The following is a 17,839-nucleotide window of genomic DNA, read 5'->3' as shown; positions in this document are numbered from 1 at the left end:
ATCATTCAGATTGTGTAGAAGGGTGTCTTCTTCCAGTGCTCTTTGGAAGGACTGTCTACTTTTGACTTAACAATCACATTAAAACTAAAAAACCCAGCTTTTTAAAATGCTCCTAACTTTCCTGATTTGGTACTCCTACCGTCTCATATTACTATAATTGCTTCCAAGTTTTTGACAGACCAACCCTTCAGAGGTCAGTAGCAGTAATAAAACCTGAGCTGTGAGTCTGTAATCTGCACTGTCTAATGTATATACAGTACTGGCCATAGAAAATGAAATTTAAGGTGGCTATTTAAATTCAAATTTAAATTAATAATTAAAATCAAATAAAATTTAAAATTCAGTTCCCCAGTCACACTAGCCACATTAAAAGTGTTCCACAGCTAACAGTGGCTTTTGGCTGCTGTACTGAACTGTGCAGATAAAGAACATTTCTATCACTGTAGAAAGTTCTGTTGGATAACACTGCTCTAAATGAAGAATAAATAAAATTTTAATGTAAGCAGCTTGACCCTTTGCTAATGGTCAAAATATATTTAACACTTCTCTCACGTATAAGATAATATGTATATGTCTGGAGAAATGAATTATTACAGCAAGTTGGGGATATTTAGGTTTAATTCTAAAACTGGTATTGTTGTAAATTATTTTATAAGGTACATGCAAATTATAGATTTGAAACAACAGCTACTCTCCCAGAAGAAATAATATTAAAATGAAACCCTTTCAAAGGAATCAGAATGCCACACCATCTCTCTCAACCCCACACTCAAGTTTAAGAAATGTTGAGGTTCTAGACAGACCCATGATAAGATAGACACTCTTTACTTTGTCAAGCAGAGGAATGGGAGGAGGAAACGGGTCTGTACAGATACTGACTTTAGAAACGTTAATTTCACTTACGTAAACACACACACTACACACTCAGTCTGTCTCGCTCTGCCTCCCTCCCTGTCTGCCTCTCCTCTGGGAAGCCTGCTATAGATAGGAACCTACAGTAAACAGTCTTTTAACTGGAAGCATCCTTTCACAATGTGAATAATGAATATAATTTCCACACTTGGTGAAACTGGGTCACAGACACATGGGAATTCCTTTCACCACTCTTGCAACTCTTCTGTAAATTTAGGTTTGTAACAAAATTAAAAGCTACCAAGAATCAGAATTCTTTACAGTGTGTTTCAGCCTATACAGTGTCGGGGTAGATAGCCAGAATACTTGGATTAAGCATCTTTTCCCTTTATTTCAATCACTCAGAAGCGGGAAAAGGAAGGACAAGGTAAGGGAGGAAAATCCTTTCAAAAGGTAGAAGTAGAGAAACTAGCATGCCAGATACAAGATCGCAGGACCCCGCGGCAGGAGGACAGGGGGCTGTGCCCACCAGGTGTTCTAAACCAGAGAGGACAAGGCAGGAGAAGAGAAGTCAACCCAAATGCTTGTCAAAGAGAAAGCAAGACAGCCCTAGGCAGGGAACCAGTGGACAGATAGTTTCCTAAAGTCAGAGGGCATTGGGTGCCTACAGACAGTGGCTGAACTTAGAACCAGAAGGAAGACAGGCAGGGAACGTACTCATTTAAAGGCAAGTAATACGTCACATTGTCATCAGACCTTTTTTTCTTCCTGAACATCCACCCTATTTCTCATACCACACTGGGGATCACAGCCCAAGCCAACAAAGTACTATAAATCTATCCATTTATAATAGTCCTCTGTTAATGGGGGTGACCTTCAGATGTTAACACAAAATAATTTTATATAATAAACATTGTTAGCAGGACTGAGAAAAAACTAGCTATTCATTACAATATTCTCTCTACTTTCATATATATTTGAAATATTTTAAAAATAAAAAATAAAATAAAGGACAAAAATGAAAACGAAAAAAAAAAGATCCTGTTCATTGATCTGACTAAAAACCAGTCAAAACATTTCTCATACTCTCCTCCCAGGGAACCAGTGTAGAAAATTTAAAATGTTGTGAAACAGCTAGACTGAAGTTTTAACCAAGTTGACTGATATTTTTATATTAAATAGATACAGTCTTGGCAGGTGCAAATATAATTCTAGGCAGAGTTGGCCTCTTTCCATCTTTAATATTTTTGTGACTCACATTTTCCATTAATATTAAAAGCCCTTCCTTGTTTTCATTTAAGAACTGGTTAAGAAAAGAAAAAGAGAAGACACTGATACATTCAAGATTTTCTTCTTAAATGCGTTTCTGTAATTTTGAATATAGGAAAGAACATGCATAATTTACCATAGGTCACGATTTAGTCATTTGGAGCTCTTTTTTTAAACAACTTTTCTTCAAAACCACTGAATTTATGTGGTTTTTCTTCCCTCCCATTGACCTGTGATTTCAAAGAACTGTTTTGATTAGCAGAGGAATATTAACGTCAACCTTGTGCCCTTATTAGATAGGCTGTAAACATGAAGTAGTTTCAGTGTAAAATGTTTTACACTCCTCTGACACAATACAGATTAATTTTGAGAGAAATGAGAGTCTGGAAAAGAAGCTAAACCTTTAATGACTCGTGGTCCATCTTTGTGCTCATATTGCTAATCAGAAACTGTCTCTCGGGGCAGAATGACAAACGTGGCCCCCGTTCTGCCCATTAAGGCCATGTCTTTGTTGCAGTGCTTGGAGCAGTAGCAGCTGGCATGGGCGGATCAAAGGAGGAATGAAGGGCTTTCAGAGTTTCATGGTTTCAGACAGCAACATGAGCTTTGTGGAGTTCGTTGAGCTGTTCAAGTCATTCAGGTATGACCGATTTTCTTCTTAGCCTTTCTCTTCTTGCCCTACCCTTGTCATAACAATACTAAAGGTGAGGTGTTCTCCATCCTTTGCCCAGTGTGAGGAGCCGCAAGGACCTGAAGGATCTCTTTGATGTCTACGCTGTCCCCTGCGACCGAGCTGGCTCCGAGTCAGCCCCACTCTACACCAACCTGACCATTGATGAAAACACCAGCGGACTTCAGCCTGACCTCGGTTTGTGTGACAATTTAATACTTCCCTTTGAGACCTTTTTATCTGAAGATGAGGGTTAGAGATCCAATCACGCAAGCCTTCAGCCTGTCCCACATGGCATGCTGCTTCCTGGAGCACAGTGAAATGCTTAGAGAAACATTTGAAAGTGTCCTAGGGATGGGTACTGTTGGCATTTTGGATAAGGAAATACATCATTGTCCGTGGATTCCAGAATATTTAACCAATGGAGGCTCCCAGTTATTCTAACGGAAAAAAAAACCCTTTCCTTCCCATTTCCACATGTCCATAAGATATGTGGTGCATTCCAATTGGGAATCACCAGTCTCTTCCCTACCTATAGGCAGGTGGATGCTCAGCCCCAGGATGAGAGTTACCTGCCCTTTGACAAGGGGAGTCTTTTGTGACCTCAGCAGAGCACTCCTATCTGAATGTCCAGGACACTTTTCTTAATATGTAAACCAGAATGTCTAGCTCCTTTACCTCACTCACCACCACCACCATTACCATCAACACCCACGTATTTTAAGCCTATTACTTTTCTCTTCTGTTCTTACTGGAAACTATAAACACTAAAAAGCAAAAAAAAAACACAAAAACAAACCTGTTCTCTTTCATGTATTTGCTTTTTAACTATTTAAAAATATATTAAGCTAAGAATATTAACCTTTTTCAACATCAGCCATAAATATGTGTAACCATGGAATAGTGAAGTAGCTACACTTTTTAAAAAAATTAATAGACTTTTTTTAGAACAGTTTTAGATTTACAGAAAAGTGAGTGGAAAGTGCAGTTCCCATCTACCCTCCACACACACACAGACATAGTTTCCCCTATTTAGTAATGTCTTGCATTCATGTGGTATATTTGTTACAGTTGAGCCAATATTGATATATTATTATTAACTGGAGTCCTTAATTTACATTAGTGTTCACTCTGTTGTACATTCTGTAAGTTTTAATCAAAGTCTAATGACATGTATCTACTGTTACCGTAGTAATACAGAATAGTTCCACTGCCCGAACAATCTCCTGTACACCACCTTTCCATTGTTCCCACTCTCCTTCTGAACCCCTGGCAATCACTGGTCTTTTTCCTAATTCCATAGTTTTGTCCTTCCCAGAATGTCATATGGTTGGAATCATACAGTATGTAGCCTTTTCACACTAGCTCTTTTCACTGAGCAATATTTAAGGTTCCTTGATGTCTTCTTATGGCTTCAGAGATCATTTATTTTTATTGCTGAATATTTCATTGCATGGGTGTATCACAGTTTGTTTATCCATTCGCCTATTGAAGAATGTCTTTGTTGCTTCCAAGTTTTAGCAAGTATGAATAAAGCTGCTATAAGTGTTTGGGGTACAGTTGTTTTGTGTGGATGTAAGTTTTCAACTATTTTGTGTAAACACCTAGAAACGCAATTACTGAATCCTGTATAAGTCTATCTTTAGCTCTGTAAGAAACTTGACAGACTGTTCTCCAAAGTGGCCAGAATTAAAATGAGTGGCCATACCAAATGTGGGTACAAATGTGGAGTGATTAAGGCATTGCTAGTGGGAACACAAAATGGTACAGCCACTTCAGAAGAGAATTTGGCAGTTTCTTACAAAACTAAACGTACTCTTATCATATGATCCAGCAGTTGTATTCCTTGGCATTTACTCGGATGAGCTGAAAACTTATGTTCACACAGAAACCTACACATAAATGTTTATAGTTACACGTTTAAAGTATAGGAAAACTGTAATCTTAAAGGTACATCTTCCATGTCTACAAACATAAAAATGTAGAAGTAGTTATCCTCAAAAACCAAAGTCTGAATTCAGCCTGAAGTCCCCAGTTGAATTTACATTTAGTTTCCATCTAATACTAAAGCTTGTGGACTTTCAAGATCATTGACCTAGCTCTCTCTTAATTTCTTTTATTTAATCATTGATTTATTTTCTATTCCTTCAACTATGTGAAGCCAGGAAGAAGCACTGACTTTGATGGCTTGTTTAGACGTATTAGTGAAGAGTTTCTCCAGCTTAACAGTTCCACACCACCACTGTCTCCTAAATGAACTGTGTGAAAGATGCTGGTGAGCTTGTTCACATTCTGTGGGCGGTTCTGTTTCAGATTTGTTGACCAGAAATGTCTCGGATTTGGGGTTATTCATTAAGAGTAAACAGCAGCTGTCCGACAACCAGAGGCAGATATCTGATGCCATTGCTGCTGCAAGTATCGTGACAAATGGCACCGGGGTGGAGAGCACATCCCTGGGCGTATTTGGGGTTGGCATCCTCCAGCTCAATGACTTCCTAGTGAATTGCCAAGGGGAACACTGCACTTATGATGAAATCCTCAGCATCATCCAGGTTTGTACCCGATTTGTGTGTACACAAATGTGTAAAGCCTCTCAGTATTCCAGTTATTTTCTGCTAAACTTCACTCTTTCTATACTTCTTTCTAACACCTTTAAGACAGGGGCAGAAATAAAGAGTTGTTTTTTTTTAATACCAAATATATAAGTGTTCTGATTTAACATGTAATTAACACAGGTCCTGAGCCTTCTCTTATTCAGTGACCACTACAGCGAATCAGTACATGGTCGCTTCTTGTTATTCTAGCACGTGGAAGAGAATTAACAGCTTGTCCACCACTTTGATTATTTAACAAATGTGTATTAGCTCCTACTCTGGGCCTGGCTCTGCTCTAGCACCTGGGGTGGTAGTACTAAATAGGGTCAAGTTCTGACCTTCAAAGCAGTTTACATTCCAGTGGGTGAGGCAGACAATAAACGAATTAAGAGATCATGCGATTTCGGGAAACAAGGGGCTCTGAAAAAATTGAGCAGAGTGAGGGGATGGAGTGATGCAGGGGTGCTGAGGGGTAAACAAAGGTGACACTTGGGCTGAGCCCAATGAATACACCACGAGAAGGTTTCAGGAAAGAACATTCCAGACAGGGAGTAGCATGCAAGAGCACGCTCAGAGTTGGTGAGGAACAGCAAAAGGGCTGGTGTAACGGGAGCTGCGTAAACCAGAGGGGCAGCAGCAGACAGGATTTCAGACAGGTGGGCAGAGCCGAAGCATCAAGGCGTTTTAGGCCGTGGTGAGGAGTTTGGCTTGAGACCATGTGAGATGGACTGGCTACTGGAAATTTTTGAGCAGGGGAGTTGTATAATGTATGTTTTGAGGAGGTCACTCTGGCCCACCTGGAGTATAAATTGTGCTAGGGAAGGAGCGGAAGCAGAGAGACTGGATAGGAGGCTGTGACAGTAACCCAGGCAGGAGATGGTGGGGCTTCTGTTAGAGGGCGGCCAGGAGATGGGATGAGACGGCTCCTTGTGCCTGCACCACCTGCAACAGAATGAGTCTAGGTTTTCAGCCTCCCTTGTCTTCTGATTGGGAATCAGTAGATTAACCATCCAGCAGTTAGACATGATCACTGGAAATGCTAGAAGTGGAGGTTACAATCACACGATGGAGGGCTCGCTGTAACATCCTGGAGTATGAGCTCTGTACTGTACTGAGTGTTCCACGTGAGTCCTTGCGGTTCACCTCCCACCAGCTGTATGGTAGCTGCTATTTTTATCCCATTTTCACCTGGATAAACTGATACTGTGTGTTTTCATATAAATCAGCCTTATTCTTTTCTCCTTTTTATCTCTTAAATAAATATGCTTTGTGTAATAAATTCACATACAATGTTTTCTTTTGGACTAAAAAAACTACATCTTACCACTCTAAAACTAAATTAGTTCAAATATTTGATTTGGCTGTTTCCTGGTGAAAACAGAAGTTTTTAAAAAAAATGATGTGGTGGTTTTTTCCTTTTAATTTTCTTTACCTAAATAACCCTCTTTTTGTGTCCCTTGCAGAAATTTGAGCCTAGCATTAGTATGTGTCATCAGGGCCTAATGTCATTTGAAGGATTTGCAAGGTAACTTTTAACATGTCTTTGCCCATTATTTACGAGCATATATTTTTCAAACAGACTTACAGATACACAGAACAAACTAGCAGTTACCAGTAGGGAAAGGGGTTAGGGGAAGGGCATGATAGGGAATGGGGCCTGAGAGGTAAAGCCTACGAGGTATAAAATGAGTAAGATACAAGAATGTAATGTACAGCACAGGGAATATAGCCAATATTTTATAATAACTTTATACAGGTATAATTCAGTAAAATACTGAATCACTTTATTGTGTAGCTGAAACTAATATAAGTCAACTATACTTCAGTTTTTAAAAAGTATGTATTTTTCCTATGCAGTCCTAAGAAAATTTGTTTCCTCTAGGTTTCTGATGGATAAAGATAATTTTGCCTCGAAGAATGATGAGTCACAAGAGAATGTGAAAGAGTTGCAGTTGCCCCTCTCCTACTATTACATTGAATCTTCACACAACACCTACCTCACAGGCCATCAGCTCAAAGGAGAATCCTCAGTAGAACTCTACAGCCAGGTACTGAGAATTTCACTTGGAACGTGGATTTCGTAACCCCCAAAGTCACAGAAACCTGACCCTAGACTCCTTTGAAGAACGTATACACTATTAAATGTGAACTGTGAGGAAACATTATGTGTGGGAAAACTGCTATGTATACAGTGGTTTTCTTTATTTCTGTTTTCTTTTCCCCCCATCTACACTTAACCTTTATTCTAGACCAAAAAAAAAAAAAGTATTTGTTTGCGACTCATAGTTTTTAGATCCCAGTTAGTCTGACCTACTCTTACTAAAATTAGATTTTCCCATGGGAAAACTATCTAATCGCTTCACTAAATGCTAAATAAATCAATACATTGTAGTGGGAAAGCATAGTAGAAAATGCAACTTTCGATGAGGTTATTCCCAAAATATTGTTTGTTTTGCTTTGCAGTTTGTTAGACAATTAATCCATCCCTGTGGCAACCAACTTACAGAAAAAAAAAAAAACCTACACAGACTGTAAGCACTATCTCTACACATTTGAATTCATGGGAATGTTCTTGGAAACACAGAAGGGTCTCTGGACTAGAAAAAGCACATCCTTTTGACGTAAACATCCAGCTCTTAATGATCTGCATGTCCATTGCTTCTGTTATATTTTCTGCAACTTCCTTGTCTATGCTGCCTGCTTTGTGAACTCCTACAAGAAGAGTTAATCAGGAAGGAGCTAATTAGGTCCAGGGAATATAAGTGTGTTTGTGTGTAGGTGAGGACCGGGGAGAGGGGGGGTCCAACTGTGAAAATTATAGTTGTATTGTTTACACAAATCTAGTGGACTTGAGCTTCCTTTGTTCTCCAGATAAGTCTAGATATTCATCAAAGCATGGGTCAAACTTCTGTCCCAAAGCTTGGTATGGAGTATGGATTTTACTCAAGTATGGATTTTAAACTCTGAAATCTGAGGTGTTTTTTAGTATGAGATGAAGATGTGTCCTTAGAGTAGTGATTTTTGAAATAGGAGTTTTGTCAAGGGGGCTTAGCTGCTGACACAGATGAGCAGGCAGTAGAGGGTGCCATATCTGCCCCACCAAGCTGAAGATCTGCTCTTTTATGTGCTTTATATATTGGCCTTCAGTTCACACCAAGAATTCCAAGGTTAAAAGAAGTTTGAAATCCATTGTTTTAGAGGGGGAGAGTGAAATGTGTGTGTAGCGGGGTGGTACTTACCCCAGGAAAACAAGCAGGGACCAGTGTCCTAGCTTTAATTCCTACCTTGCTTCCCTGTTTGATGCCAAACAGGTTTTGGTTTTGTTTTTTTTTTTTAACTCCTTAACATTACATTCCAAGTAGAGATTGTCACAGCCTCTGAATAAGGTACAAGAACCCCTCAGACAGACTCACAGATGTGATTAAACTTGTGTGAAGCTCCCTTTTACTGTTTCTTACCACTCTCTGCTCTCCCTCAGCCCCCCTATTACCTCCTAACGTTACTGTATGGGGCAGATGAGAAGTGAGAAAAAACCCTGTTCTCACTTGGAATTTCCAGCCCTGGTTTTCCTTTTCTAGCCATATGTGGAGGTCTCCATGTCATGCAGACTGTAATTTAAAAAAAAAAATCTTTAGTCTTTTCATGCTGAAAACCCATCTCATCTGCTGCTGGTCAGTGAACATTCTTCCCAGCTTAACTTACTATGGAGATGAAGGAGCCTCATGTCCCGGCTGCCACATTACACAACAGTTTTCAGCCCAGAGCAACATACCTGTAGATACTCTAGCTCCTGAGAGAAGCTGGTCACCTTGGGATTCTTCGCCACAGAATCAGTTCCACCTGAGAAGTTGGGTCACCTAGGAAAACTGGGTGCTGCCTGTTTTGCAATGGACAGAATCTAGCAAGTACCTCACATAAAAATATTAACAAAAGGGGGATTCCACTATCCAAGATATGTTGCAACAACTCTAGTAGCCACTAGCCCCCTGTCCTGGACTGCTGTCGCGTGGAAATAGTCACGAGGATTGTTAAATCAGAGAGTTGGCCCATTCACAGACATATCCATCTCTTAGTTTGGTTGACCCTTCCAGTACATGGTCATTTTTTAAGATGGTCCACAAATCAAGTCAATGAAGGAAGAAGTTGCTCCAAGTAAAGGTTACAGAGCTGCAACCCAGGCCCATGTGTCAGGAGCTCTGCTTCCAGTGCTAGGTCCAGGAGGGCAAGTAGGTATCATCTCACCTAATTCATTGATAGCGTTTCCTGTAGTACTTTGCTAAAGAGGCCGTAAGATAACACATCAGAGCTTAGGGGGCACGTGTATTGTGACTGCTGGCTGATGGCTGCTGTGTGTATGGGTCAGGGAAGTGTATGGATTATTTACCATCTCTGCTCTAGATGCTGTTCTAGGACTAGACAGCAAGGCAGGTCCCTTGTGACTCCTTGCTTCTGCTCTTCTCACACACTACCTGTTCATTACAGAGGTATTAGCAGATGGCAGAATTTGCATCTAAATAGAGGAGATTTTATCCTGATGGATTCATGTGACTATCTGGCCAGTTCATTAAGGAATCAGTTGCCTCTTCTCTCTAGGCTGTGGCATCAGCACCTGTGTCACCTCCACTGACGTCTGCCCAGATAGAGCTCTAGTCTGGCTCTCTCATTTCAGGATATATCCTGTATAGGTCCCTTGAGGGAACAAAATTGTTGGGAAAATGGTCTTTTTTTTTCAGTATATGGTTTCTTTTATAAACAATAAAGCATCTTACAAAAGTATTTACTATATTATAGGAAATAATATTTTGAAGAGCAGTCTCATAATTAGGAAATATGATAAACACTAGTATAATTTTGAAGGATTTTAGGAGGTCATGAAGATAACATTCCACCAGAGTGGGAATGTCCCTCTACAACATCTCTGTTTATATTTATTGAACACCTACTACATTTGAGGCAATCTCTCTTAATGCAGTCCAGCTGCATCAACATCAAGTAGCCACTAATTGTTTCTAAGGTTTTTTGTATGTTGAGAATAATTCCCCTATTACACTAAAACAAAAATCTTTCCCACTTCTGTTCAACAAAATTCCAACCAGCTAACATGTGTTAGGTCAAACTTCCCTAGGTCTTTAATTACTATTCATATTGAATGTTCAAGACTCTTCACCATGCTAGCCACTTTTTTCCCCCTCTTTGGGGGCATGAGACTATATTAAATGTTTCTTTTTTTTTTAACACCTTAATTATGGTAGGTTCCTGTACAGTAAACTACACATATTTCAGCTGTACAGTTGGATGAATTTTTATAGATGTATACACCCATGAAACCACCACCACGATCAAGTGGTCATATGTTTTTGCTGTTAGATTTTATCTTCCAGTTGTATTCAGCTCTGGTAAGCACTCTTTTTGCCTAAATCTGTTCTCTGTCTTCCTCTTCCCTGATTAATTGTGGCCTTTGGCCAAAAAGCAATATTTCTTTTCAATTTTACGCTCTTCTGTTTGAGCCTGAAGTGTGAATACTGATATGTAGAAGTATGTGCTGGATTTAATCTGAGGCTTTAGTCCCTTTGCTCACCTGGCTGGATTCACTCATTAATCTCACAGGTCCTGCTGCAAGGCTGTAGGAGTATCGAGTTGGACTGCTGGGACGGAGATGATGGCACGCCCATCATTTATCATGGGCATACGCTGACAACCAAGATCCCCTTCAAGGTAGTGCTTCATAACTGTCTTTAAATCAAACCACAAGGGCTCATTCATCTTCACTCATCATTTAAATGAGTGACTCTTCCAAGTTAGACCTTAGTTTGGGTGTTCTTATCCTGAGTCTAAAGATTTCTTGAAATAGTGTGGGATGTGTACATGTTCATCTTTCTGGGATTTGATCTAGAACTCTCACTAGATTCTCATTGGACCAGTAGTAACCATTACCTTAAATCAGTTCTCATGTAATAATATTGTTGCAATTTTTACATCATGTGATGATATAAAAATGGCAGGAGCTGTTCTCTTGCTATTGGAATTAAAGGTCATTCGTCCTTGTATCCTGCTGACAAAGGCCAACATCATGTATTAGGAAATGACTAAATAATTAACATCAGAAAGTAATGAGAATTGGTTCCACCTGAAGAGATTGGTCACCCAGGAAAGCTGGTCTCACCGGATTATTATTACAAATTCTCTATGTAGTAACATGTCATCGGCATATAGTGACACTTTTACCTCTTCTTTTCCAATTTGGATCCCTTTTATTTCTCTTGCCTGATTGCTGTGGCTAGGATTTCCAAGACTATGTTGAATAGGAGTGGTGATAGTGGGTGTCCTTTTGAGTTTTAGTGAGAAGCTTTTGAGTTTTTCACCATTGAGTACTATGCTGGCTGTAGGTTTGTCATGTATAGCTTTTATTATGTTAAGATATGTTCCCTCTATACCCACTTTGGTGAGAGTTTTTATCATAAATGGGTGTTGAATTTTATCAAATGCTTTTTCAGCATCTATTGAGATGATCATGTGGTTTTTGTCCTTTCTCTTGTTGATGTGATGTATTACACTGATTGATTTGCATATGTTGAACCACTCTTGTGTCCCTGGGATGAACCCCACTTGGTCATGATGTATAATCTTTTTTATGTGCTGTTGGATTCTATTTGCTAATATTTTGGTGAGGATTTGTGAATCTATGTTCATTGGTGATATTGGCCTATAATTCTCTTTCTTGGTAGTGTCTTTGCCTGGTTTTGGTATCAGGGTGATGGTGGCTTCATAGAATGAGTTTGGGAGTATTCCCTCCTTTTCAGTCTTCTGGAAGAGTTTGAGAAGGACTGGTATGAGTTCTTTGTATGTTTGGTAGAATTCCCCGGTAAAGCCGTCTGGTCCTGGACTTTTATTTGGGGGGGGGGGGGGTTATTGCTAATTTGATTTCATTTGTAGTGATCGGTTTGTTCAAGTGGTCAGTTTCTTCTTGGTTCAGTCTTGGTGGACTGTATATTTCCAGAAATTTGTCCATCTCCTCTAGGTTATCCATTTTGGTTCCATATAGTTTTTCATAATATTCTAGTATGATATTCTGTATTTCTATTTTGTTTGTTGTAATTTCTCCATTTTCCTTTCTTATTTTGCTTATTTGTGCTCTCTCTTTTTTCTTCTTTGTGAGTTTGGCCAGAGGTTTGTCGATTTTATTTATTTTTTTCAAAAAACCAGCTTTTGGGTTGATTGATTTTTTTCTATTTTTTTTTCAATCTCTGTTTTATTTATTTCCTCCGTGATCTTTATTATTTCCTTCCTTCTGCTGCCTTTTGGGGTTTTTTGCTCTTCTTTTTCTAATTCTTTTAGCTGGTGGGTTAGATTGTTTGTTTGAAATTGTTCTTCTTTTTTGAGGAAGGCCTCTATCGCTATAGCCCCAGGTAGATTTGACTATAAACTTCTTGAAAGCAGAAGAGTATCTTATGCCTCATTATTTTTGATGCTGCAACCTACATTTTACAACAATTAAATTTTACCTACAATATACTCACTGTATATGTTGATTTGTTAAGTTTAGGATGCTGATATCTGTTCTTTGTAGTATGTGAACAGTACTCAATATGAATAGTTTAATGTCTTTGTAAAAAATAGCCTACCGTTTTGCTTAATTTGAAAATACATTTGAAAAAATGAAACGCACTTTGGCCAGAGTCTTCTGCATACAACAATTTAGATGCTTTCTGTGGCTCTAAGTACCTTGCCTTCTGACACCCTGGGCGAATATCTGAACTCTAATGAGCTCTTTGGCTCTCACAGGAAGTGGTTGAAGCCATTGATCGCAGTGCCTTCATCACCTCTGACCTGCCCATCATCATATCAATTGAGAACCACTGTTCATTGCCTCAGCAACGGAAAATGGCAGAAATTTTTAAGGTAAGGAACTAACTGAGTGACAGAATGGTCTCTTGGCCTTTGTCTTGTGACTGTTGAGTTTAATTTGGGGCACCATGGACCACACCACAGCTGTGAGGGCATGTACAATTAGGGTCCCTCAGGTGAGAAATGGGGATGCTCTGGGAGCTTGGGCTCTCCCTTGAATGGTCTGTCTTTTCAGCTGGAGTGATAGAAGCACTGTTCTATGATCTGCTGACCATTTCTAGAAAGCCTTAGGAGATAAAAAAGGTCCAACTCCCACACTTCTGGTACCACAAATCAGGGATGCCAGGATGTCACCTGTCAGTTGTATGTGGAAAAGCTGAAAATATCTCAGAGCAAATAAGTCAAGTGTTCTTGTGGCCCAACTACAGATATGGGGATCCAGGTTGGCAAAAAGGTCAGACTGGCCAGAACAGTTGCTGTTAATACTCGGCCCTTCCTTATACAAGGGAACTATAATGCAGACAGTGTTAAGGGGAAACATTCCATTATACTTTCTTCTTCCCCCACTGGTAGAGGCATTTATGGAAATACGGCTCTCAGTGGGAGAAAGGGGCATGACCAGAGTGTAATGTCCCCAAATACTAATGCCAGCAATACTGGTTAGCCTTTCATACTGTCTTTTCTTTGCCGTCATTTAGAATAATGATCTCTAAACTGTTTTGATTGTATATCCTTATCAGTAAAATATAGTATGTATTCCTACTGTGTGTATATTGACTTAGTTATAAATTATATACATATCCTACATAACATGTTTTATGCATTAACTGAGATATGCAAAAATAGAATATAAATGAGAGTTAACGTGGAAAGGATGAAGCAAAGAATAACTTTCAAATACTATTATTTATTAATGATACAAAAACCTTTTTTGCTGTTATAAAAAATTTAACTGAATTTACTACTTACTTATTATCTAAATTTTTAGTGGGAGTAATGTGACTGAACATACTTCATTGTTTTTGAAATTTTTGTGACCGTTGACTTGGATGTCTGATTTTAAGTTCATTTTATTGTTTCAATATTTGCTTTTAAATATATGTATGTTCATGTATAACTGAAAAATTGTGCTCTACACTGGAAATTGACACAACATTGTAAACTGACTATAACTCAATAAAATAAAAAATTTTTTTAATTTGCTTTTAACAGCTGTAGTAGCTGATGAAGATGCATGTATCCATTAACTGCATTTGCCAAGTCATGGTACTTATTTCTCAATTCCATTAACGAGGCAAAGGTTTTTATTGAAATTTGGCTAGATTATTTGTATGTTTCTTGGTATCAGTTTTTCTAAGAAACTTATTGAAAAGATGTTACCTTTTATATTTTTAACAGATGAGCTCAAATTCTACTGAAACCATTAATTTAGAAGATTTTTTAACCATTAGAAAATCTGCTTCCAAGTTGCTTCAGTGTGCATATATGAGAGTTTTTATGTTAACACATATTCTTTCCTACAACAAAATCACATTACAATAGAAATATTTTTAGATTATCTGTCTTTACTCCTTCCAGAACTCAAATTTTGTCTGAAAACCAATTACTTTCTCAGTGTTAAAACATTACCTTATCATATAGGAATAGATTAACAGTGATTTTTATCATTATCTTTTGATAACAATGAAGTATAACCACCCACAATAAACACAGAAAAAGTCAGAAATTTTAGGATTCTTTCTTAAGAAAATTGCATAACTTAGAAATACTCCCTTAACCACCTTTTCATTATATAAAGTGTGAACTTCTATATGCTGCAAAAGATTTTCATGATCACTTTTCATCTCATTATAAAATATTTTAAAGAAAAGTCTTTTTCTGAAATTAGCCCCAATGGTGACATCCCAGGGCACCCAAACTGCAACCACCTCAATAAGATGGTAGCAAAGATGAGAGGGACTCACCATTGGTCCCTCTGCATCAGGAGAGTCCCCCTTGTCTCCAGGGGCTTCATGAGCAGCACCTGATACACCAAGGACGCCATTTTCAATCTGAACGTTAAGTACTAATCTTCTATTTGTGTTATTTTTTCATTAAAACATAACTAGAAGGAGGGGGAGGGTATAGCTCAGTGGTGGAATGCATGCTTAGCATGCACGAGGTCCTGGGTTCAATCCCTAGTACCTCTTTTTAAATCACTCAGTCAATCAATAACGTAATTACCTTCCCCCACCACCAAAAATAAAGAAAAGAAAAAAGATTTAAGAAAATAGTAAAAAAGTAAAGTAAAATAAATAATAACTGGAAGTAGAAACTGCCGTATTTTCTACCCTCACCCCAGTGGGTCATCCTGTGACGTCCTGCACCACCCACCTCCCTGAGGGACACACATTCCTCTTTGGAGACTGATGTTCAGGAAACCTTTATGAGAATGGTGTCTAGAGTTATTTATACTACAAGGTGGCAGGTTCTCCCTGTTATCTTTCATTTTTGTCCCCACTTCCTACTGACTTCAAGGTTTGTATCCCTGTGACTTCTTACCCACATCTGGAACGGACTATATGCTACATACAAACCACAGCCGCTTAACTGAATCTCATTTTTTTCCCTTAGTGCATCAGACCACAGAGTATTTTGCTAAATAATTAGAGCTAAGCCCCCTTGGAGAGTGGCCTGGACCCCTCCTCCTCTCCTTCTGACCACCTCCCTTCTTTCTAGTAAGAAGCTATGCAGGGGTGCGGGGCGGGGACACACAGATACGTACAGATACTTTCCTAGTTCCTCTTCTTAGGATTTTTTGAACAATTCAACTGGGCTGAAATAGCTAGCTGAGTAATTCAAGTATTGAGGCGTTGATGATGTGTTTTCCTTTATTGTTTTTAGACTGTGTTTGGAGAAAAACTGGTGGCTAAATTCTTATTTGAGAGCGATTTCTCAGATGATCCAATGCTTCCCTCACCTGACCAACTCAGGAGGAAAGTGCTTCTTAAAAATAAGAAGTTAAAAGCCCATCAGACACCAGTGGATATCTTAAAGCAAAAGGTACTCTCCTCTTTTTGAAGAAGTTATGGGAATGCTGTATACCTAGAACAAAGAAATTAATGTCATTCTAACCTTTCAGATGACTGGCTGGGTGACCAGTTTTTAAAGATTGAGTTTACTTGAATGATATATTTGATTTTTGGCCTTGCAGTTAATAGGCTGATAAATACTCTCTTCCCACTCTCTTAGAATTTTATTTTGACGAACTGATGTAAAATGTACCTCACTATTTAATTTATTCTGAGCAGGATAATGTGTTATTCTTGTCTCTGGAACTGGGCTTCATGGCTGTCAATCCCACAGTGGTGGCTATAGTCCCCTTTAAGAAGAGCCCCCTGTAGGAAGAGCACTTGGCCTTGGGGTTGTGACTCCTGAGGTCAGTAACAGAACCCCAACAGTAGCAGCCCTGTGGTCCCAGCATGGAAGCTGGCACAGCGTACCACTATGGCATGTGGACCCCAAGGCGCTTCTCTACGTGCCTTACCCACAGAGATCCAAACCCCAAGCACCACAAACTTGCCTGTATAGGAAGGTCCTCAGACCAAGAGTCTGTGGAAAAAGTTCAGGTCCAGGACCACTGAGTCCATATGCCACAGAGTGACAAGCTGCCAAAACTGTTTATCCTATTTAGGAGGGCACTGTTGGCCCTGAAATACACTTCTGAAACTTTCAGCAACCAAAAGTTGCTGCATGAACCTCAACCCCCAACAGGAGTAGATAGTGCAACTCCAGCAGCACGGGCAGTCCAGAGATGAAACCAGATCACAGCCTACAGCTTTTAATTTCTCTCTGAGCAGCACCTCCAAGCCTCCAGGCCCTATACCAGTCCTACTTGAAGTGGTTTCCAGAGTACATAGAATTCAGCAGAAGGATTCTTTCTTTGAGCCCAAAAAGTTTGGAACCTTTGTCCTAAGTCATTGATGAAAAAATGTAAAGTCGAATTGAGTCAAATGTCCAGGTTAACCTAGCTGAATAGCCTGTTTGGAATAATCATCAAATCTTCTAAAAACTCTAATTTATAGAACTCACAGGTAGGACCTGAGTTTAAAGCCAAATTATATATAACTGGAGAAAGAGCATTAGGTGGGGAGTCAGGATACCAGGTTCTAACCACTGACTCTGTCACAAACAAGCCATGGGATCATGGGCTGATCAACCTTTCTGGGCCTCCATGTCTTCATGGAATGTTAGAATAGGAATGTTATGGTAACTGGCCTCGAAGGACCCTTCTGACAATAAAATCTCATAAAATCTCTCCCAAGATGAAGCATAGGACCCCTATCAGAATTACAGACTACTCTGTAAGCATTTCATTATACCATTTCTTAGGTTCTATTTCCAGTGCTTTTTGCCATTCTAGAACATTACTGTTTCTTTGAGGGGCCCTCTGGAGCATCCTGTCATCGACTATCCTAATAAGTACTGGGAGCTCCCAGATTGTCCAGCTCACACAACAGCAGAATTCCAGGTGGCCCAAAGTGCAGGCTGAGTTAGGGGCTTTTGTTATATCACCTGCTAACCTCAGTGACTCAGGGGAAGTCCAGATTGCTTCAGGTGCCCTCAGGGT

The 17,839-nt window shown here is 39.3% G+C and overlaps 1 protein-coding gene across 1 annotated transcript in view; it reads left to right on the top strand.

Moving 5' to 3' along the window:
• PLCE1 (phospholipase C epsilon 1) overlaps positions 1 to 17,839 on the top strand; it is a 212,029-nt gene that overhangs the window by 150,946 nt on the left and 43,244 nt on the right. The window contains 8 exon segments of the mRNA XM_045507381.2: positions 2,639 to 2,761; positions 2,853 to 2,989; positions 5,105 to 5,343; positions 6,849 to 6,910; positions 7,268 to 7,433; positions 10,993 to 11,100; positions 13,168 to 13,284; positions 16,114 to 16,272. Of these exon segments, the coding sequence (XP_045363337.2) occupies positions 2,639 to 2,761; positions 2,853 to 2,989; positions 5,105 to 5,343; positions 6,849 to 6,910; positions 7,268 to 7,433; positions 10,993 to 11,100; positions 13,168 to 13,284; positions 16,114 to 16,272 (1,111 nt within the window).

Source organism: Camelus bactrianus, chromosome 11 (genome assembly GCF_048773025.1).
Source record: "Camelus bactrianus isolate YW-2024 breed Bactrian camel chromosome 11, ASM4877302v1, whole genome shotgun sequence".
Classification (NCBI taxonomy): domain Eukaryota; kingdom Metazoa; phylum Chordata; class Mammalia; order Artiodactyla; family Camelidae; genus Camelus; species Camelus bactrianus.
Note: the sequence above shows the minus strand (reverse complement) of the source record. Positions and strands in the feature narration are given on the sequence as shown.